Source organism: Trachurus japonicus, chromosome 21 (genome assembly GCF_045865225.1).
Source record: "Trachurus japonicus isolate A0001 chromosome 21, Traja_1.0".
In the NCBI taxonomy this organism is placed as follows: domain Eukaryota; kingdom Metazoa; phylum Chordata; class Actinopteri; order Carangiformes; family Carangidae; genus Trachurus; species Trachurus japonicus.
The window spans coordinates 15,130,727-15,153,893 of NC_140927.1; the positions used below are offsets into that span (position 1 = coordinate 15,130,727).

Here is a 23,167-nt window from a genome sequence, read left to right on the forward strand (position 1 = left end):
CACGGTTCATATTTTCGAGGTTAAGACTGTCGTTGTGAAAAGCTCAGAGTCCTTCCTGTCGTTAAAGTTTCGTTTCATCGGGGAGTTGAGAGGAAACCATCCGGATAGATATCATTTTGGGTGCCAGTTTAAGTTTCGTTTCGCTGTTTGTCTGCAAAGGAAACGAAAGAAAATGTGAGTGGGTGTGCTGTTGTTGGGGTTGGACATCAACTGCCTTTTATTGGCAGCGCAACTGATACAGCATCATTAGTTCCTCTGAACTTGACAAGAGCTGATGCGGCCCTTCGGACTGACATGACTGAGGTAGGCGTTGGTCCCTTTACAAACTGAATCTGCTGTATGTGATGTAATGGAGTGTATTTATAGAGAATTTTGGAGAGAAAAAAGTTAATTTCCTAATTGATTAAATCAGTGGGACATTTGAATAAATTACTATAACCTCTTCCTCATTTCTGTATAATGTAGGCTATATCTAATTCATACATTTACACTATTAGCCTACTGCTGTTGTCTTAATTCAGCAGGGAGGGGTTATAAAGATTTTTTTGTGTGCTCAATATACTGTTATATTTACACAACAGATTTAAGCTTTAGGTAGGTGAGGCAGTTAAATCAAAATCAGATCATTCAGGAGTGAAAACCCATACTATGTGAACCTAGTCAATATCTGTCAAAAGGTTGACCTCTTGCAAAGTATTGTACTGACTGTGTGACTCCTCTCCACCTGCTTGCATCCCAGGCTGGTGTATTGGGGAGAGAAAAAAGCCTTCAGCAGCTTGAAACTAAGCATCAGAGATTTGAGTCTTTCAGACTCGAGAGGCCTAAACACTGCTAAGATTAGTTCCTAAAGACTCCAAGGACCCCTTTGCAAATGCAAAAGCAGTGGCTTCACACAGGGGAGGAACAGTGACAGTTTTTTCTACAGTGCTTTATGTGACTCATTAAAATTATCAATGAAACCTGAAGGACCCGTTTTAAGTTTCTGGAAAGCAGCGAACCTGGTGGCATGTTGAATATTCAGTTGGGTTAAGTTTCAGAGTGACATGTTCATCATAACTTCAAATAATTATATTATTTGTAATTCTTGTTTGTCTTGTTAGAAGTGCCAGGTCTTACAGTGTTGAGTTATTGCCAGTTATTGTGATGCATGTGGTGGTGCATTTGTCACAATGCTCTGACTCTGTTACAGTGCTCAAATCAAGAAGGATGAGTTCAAAGAAGAAGAAAAATGCTCGGTGAGTTTAACCCGCATCCTTTTCACATCTGTGTACTGACTCTTCACAGGATGTCGGCATTTCTCATTTTAGGGCATTGGGGTAACACGCTGAGTTTTGCAATGATGTAGTGTCTGAGTAACAGCACTGATTTCTTCAGAAAAAGCATAACCTGTTGTCCCCAGGGAACAGCCTAGAGGGCAGCCTAGATGTACATTACATACTGTAATTTTTGAAAATCTCTGTGGAGCATATGGAGATATTATGTCACAGTAACAAGTGCAGATTCCATATTAAATCTTTAGAATATTAAATGTATGAAATATTTAATGCTTTACAAACATGCCTTTGCATAGGCCTACATACTGATCACCACAAGAGCCTCAAATTATCAGACTTCAAAATGGGAACTGGCATCACTAAATCATTAATATGACATTTAAGGCTTAGAAAGTCACAGGTAATAAATACACTGGAATGCTATGTTATGAGTCCATTATACTCAACCAACCCATTCTTCTGTGGTCAACCAGGAAACACTTGGTATCTAGGATCAGATTTCAAGTAAAGAATTCAAATGTAAAATATGCACAGTTTATCTGACCCTGAGTGTTTTATTTCCATTTTAACTCTTTCACTCCTGCTTATCCTTAGAATGTCCTTCGGGCAAACAGCACCACCCTTCATTGACTACCTGAAAGATATTCTGCGTCGATATCCAGATGGTGGACAAATTCTGAAGGTTGGTACAGTGCTCATTTGTCAAATACTCATCATAATACATACATATCATATTTTCTAATTGATTACAAAGCCTCTAATAGCTTTTGATCTTGTGTATTCACCCTTGGTCTTTTGGTATGAGAAGCAGGATGGCTCAATATTTTAATTCTGCTAAAAATTACATTTGTAATACAGAAAACAGGTGAATGTATTTGTATATGTATTTGAAAACATTCTGGGTAAATAGATACAGTTAAAGATGGGATGTGTGTCAGGATGTCTGTGGAATTTGATGTAGGAAACTTTCTGGTGAAATCAAACTGTTTTGGCCTTCAATGGGGCACAGACTTGTATTGAACTGTTGCGAAACCACAACTTTACACTTTACACAAATTCTTCTGGTTTCAGATGATGTTAAAATTAATCTCTTCAGAGCTTACTGTACCCATCTCTATACTTCCCCCTTGTGGGTTAAGTTCAAAAAGGCAAGCATTTGCAATCTTCAGGTTGCCTATAATGATTGCCTACGAATTTTGATGGGAAAACCTAGGTGGTGCAGTGCGAGTGAGATATTTTTGTCAAGTGCGAGTAAATACATTTCATGCTCTGTTGCGGAAATTGATGTATAAATTAATCTGTCGACTGAATGACACACAAAATTCTGTCTTAATGGTCTGGTCTGTGAGATAACAGTCAGCCATGTGGAAACACTGTCTCCTTTAAATTTGTATGTGTGTGTTTGTTTGTCTTAAAAGTCTGATCTATCTATCTAAAAGTGGCAGAATGTGGCCTGGATATTTTAAGCTTGTCACAGAGATGGTAGTCCAGAGGAATGTGGACATACTTGACTGTTAGCTTTGGTCTGCTGAGCTCTGTTTATATTTTTATTTGTCAACAGGAGCTGATTCAAAATGCAGATGATGCTGGAGCCACAGAGGTGGTTTTCATCCATGATGAGAGGAGCTATGGGACTGATAACCTTTGGACCGATGAACTGGAAAAATACCAAGGTGTGTAGGGTAGCTGGGAAAGAGCAGTGTTATGAGTGGTTATCAACATCAGTCATAATGTATTATTCCATATAAATACTGTATGAATATATATAAATAGAAAGACAGCAACAACAGCAGCAGCAGCAAATAGGAAGTACCGTAGTCTGGTTGTGCATCTTCCAGCAAAATGCTCTTACTATTCCCTATTACAAAATAAACATGCCAACAGATACCAAAGAGAAAACACAAGATATCAAATAAGACAGAAACCAGAGAAAAACTAGAGAACATAACCAACTCACAAGAAAACAGTGAAGTCTAAGTCCTCATTCAGGCCCGGATGTTTTGTAGCCTGCAACTTATAAATCCAAAACACTTCCCTTTGATTCAGTTTTCTTTGTCTATTGCCTTTGCGTATAGAAGATGGAATGTGGTCTATGCCAAATGCTTGCAAGGTAGAAGGATTACTGTTATGGAAGTCAAGGTAGTGTTTGGCCATAGGATAATTAACATTTCCAGTGGGAATCGCATACTTGTGTTCTGCCAATATGTGTTGGAGGCGTCTTTTGGTTCTGCCTATGTAAAACACTTTGCAGGTGGTATATTCCAACCTATATAGATGACAAAGGTAGTTTTACAGTTGATGAAGTGGTTGATAGTATACTCTTTCTGCAATGCAAAATCAAGAAATGTCTTAGTTTGTATTACATTAGCGCAGTGATTACACTGGTGGCATTTATAAGACCCTTTTGGCTTAATGTCCAACCATGTTTTTTGGGTGTCTGGTTTAAGATGGCTGTGAACCAGTTTATCCTGCAGAGTAGGACACCTCCTGAAGCTAAACAGTGGTGGTTCAGGGAAAACTTGACTTAATGTGGTATCGCTTTCTATAATGGCCCAATTCCTTTTTATGATATCTTTAATATTTTCTGCTTCGGTGCTGTAAGTGGTTACAAATGCCACTCTGTCTTTCCTTTCTTTTGGGGTCTGACTTTGTAGTAATGTCTGTCTGTCCAGGCCTTTGGCCCTTGTGAATGCTTTCTGTAGGTTGATGTCTTTAAAACCCCTTTCCTGAAAACGTGTAAACATTTCTTTAGAATTTGTTTCAAAATCCCTTTCCTGGTCGCAGATTCTCCGCACCCGCTGAAACTGGCCATAGAGAATAGTCTCTTAGGGTGAAAACTCCTGGCATGTAGTGTGGTGTTTCTGTCTGTCGGTTTTCTATACATAGAGGTGTGTAGATTGCCTTGATTGTCTTTAAAAATCTTAAGGTCTAAAAAAATGTATACACTCCTTGCTGTAATCCAAAGACAACTTGATATTAGGATTAACACTGTTCAGAAAGGAATGAAAATCCAGTAGCTCTGTCTCTGAACCAGACCAAATAACACAGACATCATCAATATACCGACCCCACCAAATAATGTGATTGAGGAACTTATTCCTTTGATGGTCAAAAACAAAATCTTCCTCCCATTTTCCCAGATAAAGACCTGCATAGGAGGGACTATAACAAGCCCCCATGGCACAACCTTTGATTTGTTTGAACACTTTATCCTGAAATATGAAAACATTGTTATTTAAAGTCCATTCTGTCAGTGTCAGTAGAAATCCACTAGGTGGCATTTCAGAATCTGAGCGGGCACTTAAAAAATGTCTTAGTGCTGCCAGGTCTTGTTCGTGTTCTATCGTTGTATATAATGATTCAACGTCCATAGTGGCTAAAAAAGTTTCACCATCTATGTTTTCTAGTTGTTCGAGCCTATTAAGAACATCAGTAGTGGACATAGGCTGGAAGTGCAGGTAGAAATGGCTTGATGAAATAATCAATATATTTGGAGACAGGTTCAATAAGACTGCCATTGCCTGATATCACTGGTCTGCCTGGGGGGTTTATCACACATTTATGTATTTTTGGAAGCATGTAAGGAAGGCATTTGTGGATTCTCATTGTATAGAAACTTAAGTTCTCCTTCAGAAATCCAACCATTTTCTTTTGCCTCCAAAAGCATCTGACCCAGTTCAATTTTTAGAGACTCAGTAGGGTTAAATGTTAGAGGTTGGTAAAATTCTCTGTTGTATAGTTGCCTATGAGCCTCTTTTAACATACATTTCCTTACTCAACACAACAATGGCACCGCCCTTATCTGATTTCTTAATGTTTCCAAAGCTCCTTTTTCTTTCATGGTGAGGTTGAAATGTTTATTTGTCCGTTTGTTCTTAAATAAGTTCTCAATGTCAAAATTTACTTTTTTAGAAAATGTATTCAAAGTAGCACTTTGGACCAAAGGGCAGAAAGTAGACTTTGCTTTGAATTGTGTTCTGGTGTGAAGAGGTGCAGGCTGACCTGAGTCTGAGTGGATTTCTACTGACACTGACAGAATGGACTTTAAATAATTTCAGGATAAAGTGTTCAAACAAATCAAAGGTTGTGCCATGGGGGCTTGTTATAGTCCCTCCTATGCAGGTCTTTATCTGGGAAAATGGGAGGAAGATTTTGTTTTTGACCATGAAAGGAATAAGTTCCTCAATCACATTATTTGGTGGGGTCGGTATATTGATGATGTCTGTGTTATTTGGTCTGGTTCAGAGACAGAGCTACTGGATTTTCATTCCTTTCTGAACAGTGTTAATCCTAATACCAAATTGTCTTTGGATTACAGCAAGGAGTGTATACATTTTTTAGACCTTAAGATTTTTAAAGACAATCAAGGCAATCTACACACCTCTATGTATAGAAAACCGGCAGACAGAAACACCACACTACATGCCAGGAGTTTTCACCCTAAGAGATTTAAAGAAAATATTCCCTATGGCCAGTTTCAGCGGGTGCGGAGAATCTGCGACCAGGAAAGGGATTTTGAAACAAATTCTAAAGAAATGTTTACACGTTTTCAGGAAAGGGGTTTTAAAGACATCAACCTACAGAAAGCATTCACAAGGGCCAAAGGCCTGGACAGACAGACATTACTACAAAGTCAGACCCCAAAAGAAAGGAAAGACAGAGTGGCATTTGTAACCACTTACAGCACCGAAGCAGAAAATATTAAAGATATCATAAAAAGGAATTGGGCCATTATAGAAAGCGATACCACATTAAGTCAAGTTTTCCCTGAACCACCACTGTTTAGCTTCAGGAGGTGTCCTACTCTGCAGGATAAACTGGTTCACAGCCATCTTAAACCAGACACCCAAAAAACATGGTTGGACATTAAGCCAAAAGGGTCTTATAAATGCCACCAGTGTAATCACTGCGCTAATGTAATACAAACTATAAGACATTTCTTGATTTTGCATTGCAGAAAGAGTATACTATCAACCACTTCATCAACTATAAAACTACCTTTGTCATCTATAGGTTGGAATGTCCCACCTGCAAAGTGTTAAGGCAGAACCAAAAGACGCCTCCAAGACAGATTGGCAGAACACAAGTATGCAATTTGCACTGGAAATGTTAATTATCCTATGGCCAAACACTACCTTGACTTCCATAACAGTAATCCTTCTACCTTGCAAGCATTTGGCATAGACCACATTCCATCTTCTATACGCAAAGGCAATAGACAAAGAAAACTGAATCAAAGGGAAGTGTTTTGGATTTATAAGTTGCAGGCTACAAAACATCCGGGCCTGAATGAGGACTTAGACTTCACTGTTTTCTTGTGAGTTGGTTATGTTCTCTAGTTTTTCTCTGGTTTCTGTCTGCTTATTATTGTATTTATTTTATCTTATGCTGTATTTGATTGTATTGTTGTATCTTATTTGATGTCTTGTGTTTTCTCTTTGGTATCTGTTGGCATGTTTATTTTGTACATATCACTGATTGTTTTCCTTTATTCTTTCATTCAGCTTAGTTGAGGTCTGGGCTATGGATATGTCCCTTTAATGGGCTGACGACCACACCCACTCTGGGTTGTGGCAACCAGGTGGACACTTGTCATTGGATAAACACTTGTATAAAAGAACCATTGTTCCTGTCCTACTCCATTTGACTCCCTGATGAAGGCTAGACGCCGAAACACGTCAGAGTTTTTAATTGTCATTTTGACCATGCCATAATTTAATAAAGGCATTTTATAGTTAAGAGAGTGCCTTGGAATTTTTCTTTTGTTTTCTCACATCATTGATCCCTTTCCAAAGAGCACCTCTTTTTAAACAACGAGTCCACGAAGCGCTCCTTTGTTTGAACATTTTTTGGACTTATTGTGTATGTTTCCATATCAATTTCCACCCATAATCCAATGAAGTTGGCAAGACCTTTTTTCTCATTTGTAATCTTGACGGCCTATTTACTGGTGAATAGGCACAAATTGGTTAACATGATCACTTGATAAAGTGGCATTACCATGCTTAAGTTTCCATAATAGGCTAAACCATATGTTCCTGGATGCATTTATAGGAGACAATGGTAACAATATTAGATACCAACATTAATATAGTGTTGCAATACGTTTTAGTGCTCCTACTTAATGTGTTTTTACAACCTCAGCCTCTAAAGTGTTTCTTCCTGATTCAGTTTATGCTGTGACAAAATCAGCAGTTATAGAGACCAGAGAGCATTACACATGGATGTATGAATCAAATCTCATCATATGTTTGGTTGGAATTTTATTTTTCCTTGTAAAGGCCCTTCTCTCTATGCCTACAACAATGCTGCATTCACTGAAGAGGACTGGGAAGGAATTCAGAATACAGGGAGGAGTGTCAAGCGCAATGACCCAAACAGAGTCGGGAGGTTTGGAATTGGCTTCAACTCTGTATACCACACAACAGGTGAGAATATGTACAATTGCCACACATTCACCTTAAAGTCACCTTATAGTCTGTTGTCTATGTTATGTAATAATCTTTAGACAACATAATATGTAGGTAATTAATAATATATTTTTCACTTCATTCACAGATGTGCCAACCATATTCAGTTCAGGTTACCTTGGTGTATTGGACCCCCAAGAAAACATATTTGGAGAGAGGAATCCAGGTTTTCTGTGGTCTTTGGCTGATACAGAACACCAAGAAGCTCTGATGACCATGCATGATCAGTTCCAACCCTTTCGAGACATAGTTTCGCTTGTAAGCGGACAAGAGTGGTCAAAAGTTGTCATGGAGGATCAGAAATTTAATGGGACAATTTTCAGATTCCCTTTGCGCAATGAAGCATCAGAGATTTCAGATAATCTCTATGACTCAGACAAGGTGGTGGAGCTGTTTGATAGCTTCATCACAGATGCAGAGTTGAGCCTCCTGTTCCTCAAAAACGTGACCTCTGTGTCATTGATACATATTGGCATAGATGGCACTGTTAACCCCAGGCTTCAGGTGAAATCATCAGTCCCCACAGATGTCATTTTGGGGCCAGAAGATGAGACAATCACAACAGGTTCGACCAAGTTCAAAGTGATTTCCCTCAACTCAGACACACCAAAAGAAACAAAGTGGCTTGTGACGACATGCACCATGAAAGCAGGCAACATAGAAAATCTTGATTCACTCGCAGAGAAGTTGAGCTTTTTCCCTCGAGTTGACTTGGCATTCCCCTGTGGTGAGAGGAGGGACTGCAGTGAGAGTAGACTAAGCTGCTTTCTCCCCCTCCCAAACAATGAATCAAACAAGACTGGACTCCCAGTTTATATCAACGCATGCTTTGGTCTGACAGACAACAGACGACACATCAAGTGGCAAGAGGAAGACCAGAAACATGATGAACATGCTATGTGGAATGAACTGCTGATGAAGGAGGTGCTCCCACAGGCATATCTCATGATCATTCAAGATGCCATCAAACTTGCACAACGGTCTATGCTCCCTGTCGCCTCCGTATACAATCTGTGGCCTGATCTTGCCCGGCTACAGCACAGGGACAAGTGGCATGCCGTTGCTCTGGATGTTCTTAAACACTTATTCAGGCAGAACGTGGCTGTCCTGTCTCTTGCCAAAGACGAAAGGAAGTTCATCACTCCATCAGAAGCTCTGTTCCCATGTAATGGTCCAACAAGCCATGACATACTGGCTGCCATTAAAAGGACTTTGGTTTCCTGTGGAGAAAATCTTGTGACGCTACCGGAGAGTGTCACAAGAGCTATTAATGAAGCCTTCCCACACTTGAGTACCCTAAAACACGTGACTCCAACTTTCATAAGGGGCACTCTTCATAGGATCGGTGTGCACAACATCTCTAAACATGACAGGCTCTGTCTTTTAGAGTACATTTTGAGTGATGGAAAATACGGAGAACTCAAGGGTCTTCAGCTGCTTCCACTCAGCAATGGCTCTTTCAGATCTTTCACTGATAGGGAGGAGGACATTGCTTTGATCGACAGCAATCAATTTCCAAGGTAGGAACCACACCTATTATCAAATGTGTAATGATACATTCATGGTACCTTTCATTTTCTTTAGATGTTAGGAAGTGTCACAGATCTACTTTTTTAAATCCCATGCTATGTGCTTCTCCAAAATTATAAGGAAATTATGTTGATTGTGTTGCATGAAGAATAAAAAAAAAGTATCCTCTGTGCAGGACATTGCTGCCGTGCTGCAAACACCTCTTCATCCCAGATGATCTTAGCAAAGCCTGCATTGCCCACCTGAGAGAAATGTCCAGAAAAAGTATGAATGACATTTTAATGGCACAATTTGTATTTGTCATATGCTTGTTTTTACTATATTTACTATACATTTTTTCCTTCCTTTTTTTAAAATTCTGTGTTTCAGAAGTATTCAAGGTAATCAACATTGATCCAGACAAGGTGGTTGAATATACAAGGAAGTATTTGCCACAGGACTGGAAGCAGACAACAGCTAGGCCTGTCACCTGGGACATCACTAGCAGTCAACATCCACCTTTAGACTGGCTCCAAGAATTCTGGAAATTTCTCAACACTCACTTCACAGAGTTAAGTCGTTTCACAGGTATACCATTAATACCAGTCAGTCCTTTGTCTGTCAGTCAGTCTGTAGCACTAGCACAACTACATCAGAACACAACCCTCATTTTCCAGACAAGCAATCACGATAGCTTGCCAGATGAAATAGCTCAGTTTGTGACCAAAGCTGGTGGCACAGTGGTGAGGGGAAATGAGTGGCTCCAACATGTTGACCTACATCGATATGTGCTGTGCACGTCTCCAAACAGCGTCATGAAAATCTTGGTGAATTTAGATTCACGGCATCTCATTGAAGAACTCAAGATGGCCTCTAACAAAGTGCGAGAAGAATTGAAAGATTATCTTTCTCGTCTGGATTCTCTCTCAAAGTGTGAGAGAGATTTACTTTCAAAATTACCTCTGTTTCAAACCATGAAAGGATTAAGTGTTGCAGCTCAATCAAAACAGGCTGTCTACTTAATCTCTGGCCTAACGGTTCCAACAGAGCTCCCTATGCCTGATTCAGTTGTGCAGTGTGCCACCGAGGTTGATCACAAACTGTTGAAGCTCCTCAAAGTTAATGTCTTGCATGCGGCTGAAGCATCAAATCTCCTCATAGACTGCATTGAGAAGAATTCTTGTGGCAGCGAAGACACTGAAAAAATCATGACTTGGATTTTACAGCACGGTAATATGCTTTTCTCTCAGAATCAGACTTTGAAAAATAGATGCAAACGCTTGAGTTTCATTGAGGTGAATGGAGAGCTGAAGAGAGCCTCATGTTTTTTTGATCCAAGAATTCAAGATTTTAAAGTCATTTTTGAGTCTGGCTTCTTCCCGCCACATCCATACACTCAACCATCGCAGATGCTTGAAAGCCTGACAGAGCTTGGACTGCTAAATAAAGAAGTAGATGTGACACCTCAACATTTTTTGCATGCCGCTGCACAGATTGACAAACTGCATGTTGACTCTCACACAGAGGCTCTCAAAAGAGCTCAGGTGCTCTTGAAAATGTTGGATGCTAATAATCTACTTTCTAAGTTTTCCAACGAGCAGCTTGAACACCTCAAAATGCTTAAGTGGATCCCATGTGATAAACCTGGAAATCACAAAAAACAACGCAATGACATTTCTCAAGAGAGTGGCTTCTTCTGCCCAAATGAAATAAGAGATTCTGTGTTCAAAGACATTGTTGGGCATGTAATGCCTCTGGTGGGAAAGCTAAGTAGCAGAGATAGCAGCAGACTTGGCCTCAAATGCAGACCTCCACCTGAAAAAGTGGTTGAGAATTTATCAGTCTTGACGTCAAAAGTGCAGAAAATGGCTGATCCTGACACAGATGTGGAGATCAAAACTGAGCTGTATAGCATTTACAAACACATGCAAGACCACATCTCAGAATTTACAAAACTGATAGATAGTGACACATGCTGGCTTTGGTGCAACAACAAATTTGTTTCACCACAGGATCTAGTTCTTGACTATCCACATGATCTAGACTTGAGCTCTTACATTGGGAAGGTGCCAAATGAGTTTCGGTCATACAAGAAGCTGCTCATGAATTTTGGTGTGAGAACAGTGCTCTCAGATGAGAAAATAACTGACATACTTCATTCTATCCAAAGAACTATTGAAGGCAGGCAGCAGCCACTTGCAAGTTCCCCTGAGGTAAAAGTATCAATAGAAATCCTCAACTGGCTTTGGAGGAAAAAAAAGAGAGTTCAGGATGACATCCCAGTGCCAGTCGTCACAGAAGGTGGGCAATATACGTTGAAACCACGGTCCACAGCAGTCTTCTGTGACTTGAGCAAAAATGGATTGACAGAGCTTAGGTACAGCCAGGAGGAAATCCATGTCCTACATGAGGAAATCCCAAAAGCAGCAGCAGAATGGTTGAACATTCGATTTCTGAGTACCTACATCCTTGGTCCAGAGATAGTGGGAATAGAACAGTGTGGACAATCTGAGCCAATAACAACTAGGATTAAAAACATTCTGAAAGAATATGATGAGGAAAGTGACATCTTCAAGGAACTCATTCAAAATGCAGAAGATGCTGGGGCAAAGACCTGCAAATTCTTGATGGATTTCAGAGTCCACAAGGATGCTCCTGAAAGTCTTATTGACCCTGAGATGGCCCTTTGTCAAGGACCTTGTCTTTGGGCATTTAATGATGAACAGTTCACAGCTGCTGACTGGCAAAATATTGTCAGAGTTGGATCTGCCTCAAAAGAAAACAAAGTTGAAAAAATTGGAAAGTTTGGTCTTGGATTCAATACTGTGTATCATGTGACAGACGTTCCCTCCATCCTCAGTGGCAACAGTCTTCTCATACTTGATCCAAATGTAACTCACCTCAAAAACCACATCAAGCACAAAACAAATCCTGGACTCAAGCTTGATCTTTCTCAGCAGCGACTTTTCCATTGGTTTCCTGGACAGTTTGGACCTTATGAGCGTATTTTTGATTTCACCAGACAAAGTGCTCCTGAACCATATCTGGGTACACTGATCAAACTACCTTTCCGAACGGAAAAAGAAGCTGCCATGTCAGAACTAAGCACAAAGGTGTATTACAAACACAATATTGACGTTTTTCAGCAGAACCTTACAAATAGGTCACAAACTCACCTGCTTTTTCTTAAGAATGTCAATGCATTATCTCTTCAAAGTATCCCAAGCAGTGCTTCCACTCCACCAAGAGATGATGAAAAAGAAACTGTCTTCACTGTCTCCAAAACCACTCAGAGTGCAATAATGATCCCAGATCAAACTAGTGTATCAAAGCAGCACCAGGCTGAGAAATCACTGATGAAACTTAATGTAAGATGCAAAGAGGTAATTGACTGCTGCACAGTCAGTATTGTCCAGATCACCAGTCAGCTATCAGGTGTAACTGAAGACCAGTCCTGGGTCCTGTACAACTGCTTTGGAACACATAAATCACTGGAGATGGCCCTTCAAGAAAACAAGCAAGCCCAGTTCTCTTTGCCTATTGGGGGGATTGCTGTACCTCTGCAAAATAATCCAGAAACTGGTAAACTGGCCCCATCACAAACTGATCTTGTGGGACAGGCATTTTGCTTCCTTCCTCTGTCAATTCACACAGGTCTACCAGTCAATGTAAATGGAACATTTGCTGTGACAAGCAACCGCAAAGGCCTGTGGGAAAGTGGAGTGAAACATGACTGGAACAAAGCTCTTCTTCAGGATCCTGTAGTGACAGCATATGTTACCACACTCTTGGCACTAAAGAAAATGTCTGAAAACAAACAAATGGAAACCTACTGTTATCACACCTTTTGGCCTGACCGAGAGAAAGTGAGTGAAACGTTCAAGCCTTTGGTGGATGCATTCTACTCCACTGTGGCCCAGCATCCCATTGGCCCAGAGCTGCTCAGTGATGGAGAGCATTGGTGCTCAATGAACAGTGCTATATTTCTGCATGATAGCATTGAAAAGGATAAAGACATGATTGTCCTTGCAATGGAGATGTGCAAGAAATACATCAAACCACCCAACTATGTTGTTCCTCTTCCACAGTGGCTGAGAAATGGCTTCAAACATGCAGGCCTAGAGAAGGTTCTACAGAACAGAACATGGAGCTGGAAGAAGTTTTACCAGGAAGTGGTGTTTAACAACATTGGCACCATGGACCCTCAGAGTAGAGATACTCTTGTATTACATGCAATTGACCTTCAAACCAAAGAAATTGACAACCTGCTGGTCCACTACCCATGTATCCCCACAACAAGTGGACAACTCCAGTGTATCAACAAACTTGTGAATCCATCAGGAAAAGTAGCTTGTCTTTTTGAACCAGAAGAGGGACGCTTGCTTGGTGGGACCAAAAAAGACTTTTGCTCCCCCAAAAGGATTAAGCGTCTGTTGGAACTTGGAATGGCAAGTGATCATCTCTCATTGGAAGACATTACAGATAAAGCAGGCACAATCACCAAAACATGGAAGACTGACAGAGAGAAAGCATATGGGCAGTTGAAATGCCTCCTTGAACTTATGAAAGATCCCATGCATAATGAAGGCTCTCTCCACTGGAAAACACTGAGGATGACTGAATTTCTGCCAGCAAATTCTCCCGGTGATACAAAAATGGATGGAAATGTAACACTTAGAAGGCCCACCGATGTTTTCAGTGACACATGCTCCCTTCTTGTTAACATGACACAACCTGTGCTGGATGGGAATCTGAAAATACATCATAATGATCCAGTACTAAAAATGTTGGGAGTTCAGGACAGTCCAAGCCACGAGACAGTGCTTCAGCAGCTGCAAGAAGCATCTAAGAAAACTCAATCAATTGATGGACTCGTGTTGCACAAAATAGCACATGAATGCTATAGGTTTCTAGATCAGTGGCTCACTGATTTTGGGGATTCCACTTTCATGTCCCAGAGGGCCAAATCATTCCCTTTCATCCTTGCTGGCAGTAGATTTATAAATGTGGACTGTGTGGCTGAAAATGGGCAATTCGAAGCAAAGCCCCACCTTCATGTACTTCCACTGGCCTTTGCAAATTTCAGAATGCTCTGGGAAAGTGTAGGTATTCCGAAAAATTTTACAGTCAGTCAGTTTCTAACTGTACTCAAGCATTTGGGCCATCAACATGGAAACAAGCCCCTGCCAAAACAAGATCTGTCAATGTGCCTCATGATTTTAAACAAAGGGATATTTGAGGCTGAAGAGAAAACAACAGGTGACTGTTTGATACCTAATGAACATGGAGTTTTACAACCTGCACGTAAGCTGTTTTACAATGATAGCCCATGGATACCAGTGACTCCAGATGTCACATTGTGCCACAAGAATATTGCACGTCCTATGGCTCTCCACTTTGGAATCAAAACAACAAGGCATCATACTCTGCAGAAGCACGTTGCTGAGAACATTTTACCATTTTCCTTTCAGTTTGAACAGCGAGAGCAACTAACAGTTCGGATTAAAAACATAATTTCGGCCTATCCAGCAAAGAAAGATATCCTTAAAGAGTTGATCCAAAATGCTGATGATGCAGAGGCAACAGAAATTCACTTTGTTTGGGACAAACGTCAGCATGGCACAGTGAAAACATTTGGGGAGAGATGGAATCCTCTTCAGGGTCCAGCGCTGTGTGTGTTCAACAACAAGGTGTTTTCTGACGCTGACCTGAATGGCATTCAACAATTGGGAGAAGGCGGGAAGCACAACACACCAGGGAAGACGGGAAAATATGGAGTTGGATTCAACTCTGTTTACCATGTAACTGACTGCCCTTCTATTCTCACTGGAGATAAAGCACTGTGCATTTCTGATCCAAATCAAGAATACCTTGAATGTCACTCAGACAAACCACCACTGGGCATTGGCTACAACCTGGAGGACAGTTTGAAGGAAATGTACATGGATGTCTATGAAACCTTTCTTCCAGATAAATTTCCTCTTAAAGATGGCACCATGTTCAGATTACCTCTGAGGATGGGTACCATGGCAGATGGCTCTAAAATATCTCAACAAGGAGTAACTGATCAAGACATGCAAGAACTGTGCTCTGCTCTCTCTGAGGATCCTGAAGGACTTACTCTCTTTTTGAAAAACATCCGCAAAATTAAAGTCTATGAAATCAACAAACATTCAGGAGAACTCAAAACTATCTTTGAGGTTGAAAAAAGTCTACCAGAGACAAGCAGAGAAAGAAAAGATGCCTTTGTAAAACTTCAACAACAAGCGTTAAAATCTGACAAACCAGTAACACCACAACAAGCAATTTACGGAACGGTGATTTCAACTTCAGATAAAAGACAAAGTAAATGGATCGTTGCAGAACAGTTTGGCTCATTCAAAAACAGTAACATAGAAGAAAAGACAACATTAGACAAACTTCCCCAAGCAGCAATAGCAGCACGTGTGGGCTCAAAAAAATGGACGGCGTTTAAAGGAGAAGCCTTTTGTTCACTTCCTTTGCCAGGAGAAACTGGACTACCAGTGCATATCAATGCAAACTTTGAAGTAGATTCTTCCAGGAGAAGTCTTTGGAAGGAGGATGGACAAAGTCTGAAAACTATGTGGAATGAATTATTAAAACAAAGTATCATTGCTCCACTGTATGCAGATCTCCTTCATTACATCAGTCGTAGCATTGCAGAGAAGAAAGTCTTTCTGTCAGGTGTTGAGACATGCTTCAGGGACTGCTACTTGTGTTTTTGGCCAAGTGTGTCCAAAGATGTTGATCAGGGTTGGCATGAAATGATACATGAAGTGTACAGATCAATCAAAGACAGAGGCCTTAAAGTGATTCCAGTAATGAAACGCTCAACACGTATAACAGCTGGCCATGAATTTACAGAGTGCTCTTTTGACTGGTGTGACATCAGAGAAACAGAATCAGCACAGGCACCTCACCTGACACATTCAGAATCTTATATTGATCACATTTTGGAAGATCTTGGGATGAAATTGGTTCCATTTTCTAGTGCAATGCAAAAAGTTTGGAAAAGCTTCACATCAGCCGGAATTGAAGTGAAAGATGTAAGTGCTCCAACTCTGCGGGCTTTTCTGAGAGAAAACCCCCTAAATGACCCAACCCAAACAGATGAGGGGTTACCTCTGCCCATAAAGGCCACTCTGATCAGAGATGAAGAAAGGTGTTCAAAACTCTTGAGTTTCTGCTTAAGAGATTTGAAAAAAGTCACCGAGGACAATCCCACAGCACTGGATGGGCTTCCGCTTCTTCTCACAAGAGATAAAGTTCTGAGAGAGTTCAACTCTGAATCTCCCAAGTGGATATCAGTGTATGAGAGACTGTTCTCTGGCTACGATGACCAATTTGCAGATCATGAGACCAACAAAGAACAAGTGAATGTTCTACAATCTTTTAACCTTGTCAAGTACCTGACACTTTCCTGTGCAGTGAAATATCTGAAGCCGTTAATTCAGTCTCATCTGGAGACCTGTGAAGTTGATCCACACAGTCATCTTTATGTCCCAAACGAAAGAGTGTTGAAGTGGCTGGAAATACTTTGGAGATTTGTATCAAGTCAAATAAAACCCACAACATCTGAGGATGATAAACACAGTCTGACATTCAGTGATGTGAAGCAGCTCTTCAGTGACTGCTGCATTTTACCTGTTGTATGTCCAAGGTTAAAGAACAAGCAGTTCCTGCAAAAAATGGAAGACATGAAAAGTGTGATTCAGTTCGCCTCCGAAAGTGACACAACGGGCATCCTCTTCAAGCTTGGTTTTATGAAGCTTGATACTTTATTCTTATCTAGAATACATGGTCAACAAATAGGTCCACTTCTATCTGGTGAACTAATGAATGTGAATGATAAAAGCTCTGTGTTGGATCAGGTTTATACCGTAAACCACTCAGAGTATTCTCAGCTTTCCAATGATGAGAAAAATGAGCTTCAGACTTTCCTGCAGTCTGGAGTATCCAAGACCAAAGACAAGCAAGACTACCAGAGAAAGCTGAAGTCCTTGCCATTATTTGAAACAATACATGGTCAAAGAGTGAGGATTGATGCGCCTAAAGAGGTTTTCATCCTCCATAGCACTCATTCAAGTACATTTCCAGATTTGTTCACCCTGCCCAACTGCAACTGCACTTTTCTGAAAAACACTTACGGGAATTTAGAGCTGTCTCAGACACTGAACATCACAACACTGACTGACTTGAAGTTTTTCATAAAGTTCATTCTTCCTGTTGTGCACAGTCTCACAGAAAGTCAGATGGTTAACTGCTTCAAGCTCCTACTGACACTGCAACATCAGATCAGTTATTCTGAGTATAAAGACCAAATCATCTCCTCAATGAAGACAGTGAAATTAATTCGCAGTTCCCAAGGCAGATTGGAGGCGGCATCACACTACTTTGATCAGAGTGTTGAGCTATACGAGAAAATGTTGCCCAAAGAGAAATTTGTGCCTGAAAGATTTTGGGCTGAGTGTGATTCAGGATCTCGAGTTAGGACTAAAGAACTGCTCAAGGAACTTGGAATGAAACATGTTGTGTCAAAAGATGAAATGATAAAATTTGCATACCAGTTACAATCAGAGGCAATGGGAAACTTTGACCTTCAAGAGCTGAAAGATAAATCAAGGTTACTTTTCAGTAAAGCCTTGACTGAATCAGAGAAAGACCAAACCTTTCTGAAGAGCATAGCCAACATCGAGTTCATTCTTCCTGTGCCAATTCGAAAAGAACTGCGCAACTATCACCAACCGTTTGCCACTGAGAGAACAGCTGTGAAAATCAGAGGCTCTTTGATGAAAATGAATCATGAGCACCAAGATTTGATTTGGTCTTCAATGCCAATTATAGAACTACCAGTTTTTTCACCAAAGCTCCGGCAAATGATGAAAGTTGTAGGTGCTTATGAACAACCACCTACAGAGTATGTAACCAGCAACATGAGGAACATCTGTCAGTCGCCCTGTAATAATGCAAAATTGATTGAAACCCGTGCAAAAGTGTTTCGATCTTCCTATGACTACCTGCAAAAGAATGCATTTGACAACAAGCCACTAGCTGGTCTTCCTATTGTGTTGGTTGAGAAGGACAAAGAACTTGTGAGGTCTGATGATGCATCTCTTAAACTTACCTTTGACCATGAGTTCAGACCATATTTGTACCAAATTCCTGAGGATGATGTCATTTTCACTCCGTTCTTCAAGAAAATTGGGGTAACAGAGAAGCCTACCGCTCTGCAGTACTGTAATGTGCTGTCATCAGTTTATGCTGATTCGTGTGATAAACAACAACTTAACCCAAACCAAGTGAAAACTGTGAAACAGGCTGTTTATCAGTTGTTTCGGCTAATGAAAGCTTTAGAAAAGCAGTCCCCTCTGGATGATGTAAAAACTTTGCACCTTCCTGCAGTGGATGGTAAATTGCACCCATCATGTGAACTGTACTTCAATGACACAGTGTTTGAGACCAAAAGACTGGAAGGAGCACTGGAGAGTAAGTTCCTGTTGCTCGAGAAACTGAGCAATTGTCATTTGGGAAATGACATCTATGAACACCATCAACTTGTCAAATTGCTGCCTCTGACTCTGCAGCCTAAAATGCTGTCTCGGGTCACAGAAGAGAGAGTAGTGGAGTTACGCATTGAGTTGTGTGAGCTTGGGACTGACTGTAAATTCAGTGGGTGGTTTGATAACCATCTGTCCTCACGAGCATTCAGACATGGGCTGATTTGTCTCATCAGAGGGCAGTCTGAGGGGAAAATAGCACAAGAAGTTGCTTCTGACATGTGTGAGAAGATTTTTGGTAGAATTCACATTGTCTGCTGCAAAAACCTGGAAACAAACCTTTGGCTGGAGAAGCAGCCGCTTCATCAAACTGCCACTGAAACTGATGTTTTTGTCAAACAAGATCAACAAGGTTGTGTGTTTTACTTAAAACACAATGATGACATGACTTATAATGTTTTGCTTGAAGTCAATATGACATTGACAAAGGAGATAAATGCTCTTTTAGGCAACATAATTGGATCAAATTACCTCCCACTCCTTGGACAACTTATCGCTTGTGAAAACGTGCAAAACGTTCAGAAAGCTCTGGCTAAGCATGGGATCCGTGACAGTGCACAGATTGAGAACCATTTCAAACCACCAAAACCTGGGACAGATATACCAGAAGAATGGCATGATTCCTTAGATATGAATGTCCTCAATAACTTTGAGGAGGGTGAATATGTTGGGTACAGCACTAACAACAAGTATGTTCATGCAATAATTGTTGAAGAACTTCCAGGGAACTTAAGACATTATTCACAGAGATACAAAATAAATATTGGAAAAGATGAGCCTATTGAAGTCAGTTGCCTTGACCTATATCAGTTCAAGCGTGAAAAGAAGCCAAAACCTCAAGGGACGACTTTCACATCTGCTGAAGCTTCTTCCATGGACTTGGTGCCACTGGCAGGAGCTGTACCACATTCTTCGCAATCATCAACCACAAGCCCATCATCCACGAGATCCTCACCAGTCTCTATTGATGAAGCTAAAAGGGAAATTGACACATGTTTGCAAGAGATCTGGACTCTACCTCCAGAGGAGAGGAAAAAGGCCATCAGACGGCTGTACCTCAGATGGCATCCTGACAAGAACCTTGACTGCCAGGATCTCGCTAATGAGGCAGTCAAATATTTGCAGAATCGTGTTGATGAGCTCAGCAAAGGAAAAAGCAAAGGCAAAACTGGAGGGTCATCATCTCCAAGGGGATACTCAGATTTCAGAGACTTCTACCAGCAGTGGAATCAGGAAGCCAGGCATCACAGAGATAGTCGGGAGAGATTCTCCAAGAGGTCTAATAACTTCAACTACAACTTTTGGAGCCATAATGAAAATGTTCCAAGGCCAAACAAAGAGGAGGCCCAGCGCTGGTGCAAGCAGGCTCGCTGTGATCTTGAAGCCACCTACAAAGACATTGGTGGGGGAAGCACAGAGTGGTGTCTGTTTAAAGTCCATCAAGCAGTGGAAAAGTCCCTCACGGCTGCAGAGTATAAAAGACACGGTCAACCTTCTGGTAACAGCTCAATTTCAGCCCTTGCTGCAAAAGTTTCCTGCTACAGCCCTGAACTGAGAGGTCTGCCTCAAATTGTGCAAAATTTGAAGAAGCTGGGAGTGGACGCCAAAAAGACTCAGTATCCCAGCTCCCACCCATATCCCCACATCCCAAACACTCAGTTCAAACCAGAGAATGAAATGCAAGCACTGAACCAAGCAGATGAGCTTCTCACTAGAGTAGAGGCATATGTCAATTAGAGATTCAAGACAGACAAACCTGTCATGCTGGAAAAGTCAATTTAAGGCTTTTGGTTTAAAAACATGGTTAGCCATATGGTGATACTGAAACATTACTACTCAAAACAACCGTATAATTTAAGCAGAATGTAGTTTGTTTTATATGAAACCCATCACTGAGGATCAATGAAAAGGATTTGTTTTAGTTTGATTTTATTTTTTTATTTATAATTTTTTGTTTTGATTTATAACTACTCTCTGAGAATCAATATGTTTAATGTATGACTTTGTTATGAAAATTGTTATAGGCTATATAGCCTAGATTTTTTGAGCCTACTCATCAAAATCCATGTGCTCATGTGACTACTTTATGTTTATTTGAGTTTATGACTACTCACTGAGTTCCAGTATTGCGTGTATGGAAGAGTAAATCTTTTTTTTTCTTCCTTTCTTTTTTCATTATAAATATTTATAACAACTGATGGAGGAACCATGTAATCATTGAACAACGTAATATTTTATTTGCAATCATAACAACTCACTGAGGTTAAGCATGATTATATGCATGGAAGTGCAAATACAGTTTTTTTTTCTTTCTCAAAATGTCAACGGTTATAACTGCTCAGGATAAAAATAATCAGGGTCCATCCTTGCTATTTACTAAAGACCAATATTATTGTGTATCAACTGCAGATATTGTTTATTTTTTTGAATGTCAAACATGTATAACTCTTTGCTATGAAAATCTTTTTTTCCCTTCATTTTTCCTGTTTTGTTAACATTTAAAAATAGTCACTGAGGACCAATACTGTAACTGCATAACTATTATGAAAGTGCATCTATTAGTTTTTTCAATACTGGACACATCTATACTTACTGAAGCAAAATGCATATAATTACTGCATGTTTATGAAAATGAAAATGTTAAAGACTTCAGAGTAAATCTGTCATTATTATTGTCTTTTGTTTAAGTTGTATTAAGATTTACCTTTTGAAATAAAAAAACATATAATGAAGTTTAATAAATGCAGAAACAGCAACTCTTGCGTCATGTTTTTAAAAACAATAAAAGTGTGTTGAACCATTACCGCCTCTGTTTTTTTATCCTATTCATACACTGGGTGGCCAACCCCTGTTTGAGTGATATTTCTTCAATATTCACATTACAGTGAATTTGTAAGCATATGTGAAAGGAATCTTCAGTCTTAAGACATTTGTAAAAGTTGCTTGAGTGTTGGATTATATTAATTTAGTCCCACAAATTGTGTGTGTGTGTGTGTGTGTGTGTGTGTGTGTGTGTGTGTGTGTGTGTGTGTGTGTGTGTGTGTGTGTGTGTGTGTGTGTGTGTGTGTGTGTGTGTGTGTCAGCGCTGCACATAGACACAGCGTCGGAGCGGGTGAAATGTAAGAATAACTTGCAGATCATTGACGTGAACTCCGCTCGTAGTTCCTGTGAGTCAGGGCAATGAAACAGTGAGGTTGTTGATGAATATTTAGCTTTTAACTCTACTTTGAGACTGTGAGTGAGCAGAGCAGGTTTGAGCGTCGCTGTATGGTAGGGGAGGGGAAACAACGCGCTGCTGTGTTTTGAATTTGACTGCAGCAACAATTTTGGCCACATTCTTACAACGCTCCTTTAATGTTTATCTGTAAGGGGTCCACGATGATGCTATTAACGTGGGTGATCTAGAAATGTCCTTAAATTATTGAAAGTACCGCACTTGCTTGCTCATTCACCAACAATGAGATGTCAGTTCTTGGGCACTTTTCCAATACCCATATTCCGCCATCAGGAGGCTCTTCCATTGGACAATGCGTGTCTCTCTTATTCCAGTGCTCTAGTCTCCGGTCTGTTCTATGTTCTACAAAAAAGTCACTGAATTTAAAATATTGTTAGGCTACTGAGCGCAGCACCTGGAATCTGCTTTCCAATGAAAATAAACATTTCAAGTTAAAAGCAACTTTTTATTCATTAAGAAATCATGTTTGGAAAATAATGACAATTTGTTTTCACGGTTCACATTTTCGAGGTAAAGACTGTCGTTGAGAAAAGGCCGCTTCCTGTCGTTAAGAATAGTTTCGTTTCATCGGGGAGTTGAGAGGAAACCATCCGGACAGATATCATGTTTGGGTGCCAGTTCAAGTTTCGTTTCGCTGTTAGTCTGTAAAGAAAAGGAAAATGTGAGTGGGTGTGCTGTTGGGGTTGGACACCACCTTCTTTTTATTTGCAGCGCAACTGATACAGCATCATTCGTTCCCTTGAACTTGACAAGAGCACAGCTGATGCGGCCCTCCGGACTGACATGACTGAGGTAGGCGTTGGTCCCTTTACAAAACAAATCTACTGTGTATTAATGTAATGTGATGTCATGGAGTGTATTTATGTAGTATGATGGAAATAACTTCCTAATTAATTAAATTAATGGGACATTTGAATGAGTTCTTATAGTCTCTTCCTAATAAATGTATATATCAAATATAGGTTCATACATTTACACTGTCTAGGCTATGCTGCTGTCTTAATTCAGCAGGAAGAGGTTTTTTTTTTTTTTTAGTTTGCTCAATGTTATATTTACACAGATTTAAGCTTTAGGTAGGTGAGACAGCTAAATCAAAATCAG

General features: G+C 40.2%; 2 protein-coding genes across 2 annotated transcripts in view; both read left to right on the plus strand.

The window, feature by feature from the left end:
* Window positions 1-256: 256 nt before the first annotated feature.
* Window positions 257-20,778, plus strand: sacs2 (sacsin molecular chaperone 2). Its single transcript, XM_085764978.1, has 8 exons — window positions 257-303; window positions 1,190-1,235; window positions 1,869-1,956; window positions 2,836-2,947; window positions 7,556-7,702; window positions 7,833-9,264; window positions 9,450-9,538; window positions 9,644-20,778. Exons 2-8 carry the CDS (start codon window positions 1,207-1,209, stop codon window positions 20,566-20,568), a joined length of 12,822 nt encoding a protein of 4,273 aa, XP_085621104.1. The 5' UTR covers window positions 257-303; window positions 1,190-1,206; the 3' UTR covers window positions 20,569-20,778.
* A 2,025-nt stretch (window positions 20,779-22,803) lies between these two features.
* The window catches only part of LOC146964907 (sacsin-like), a 40,163-nt gene continuing 39,799 nt past the window's right edge, over window positions 22,804-23,167 (plus strand). Inside the window, exon 1 of the mRNA XM_085764976.1 lies at window positions 22,804-22,858. The gene's annotated coding sequence lies outside the window, so the exon portion shown is untranslated. The remainder of the gene's footprint in view (window positions 22,859-23,167) is intronic.

Coding starts and splice junctions, on each gene's coding strand:
- sacs2 (XM_085764978.1), top strand. CDS start 1,207: ATGAGTTCAAAGAAGAAGAAAAATGCTCG. Junction 7,703..7,832: donor CTCTGTATACCACACAACAG/GTGAGAATATGT, acceptor CTTCATTCACAG/ATGTGCCAACCATATTCAGT. Junction 9,265..9,449: donor GACAGCAATCAATTTCCAAG/GTAGGAACCACA, acceptor TCCTCTGTGCAG/GACATTGCTGCCGTGCTGCA.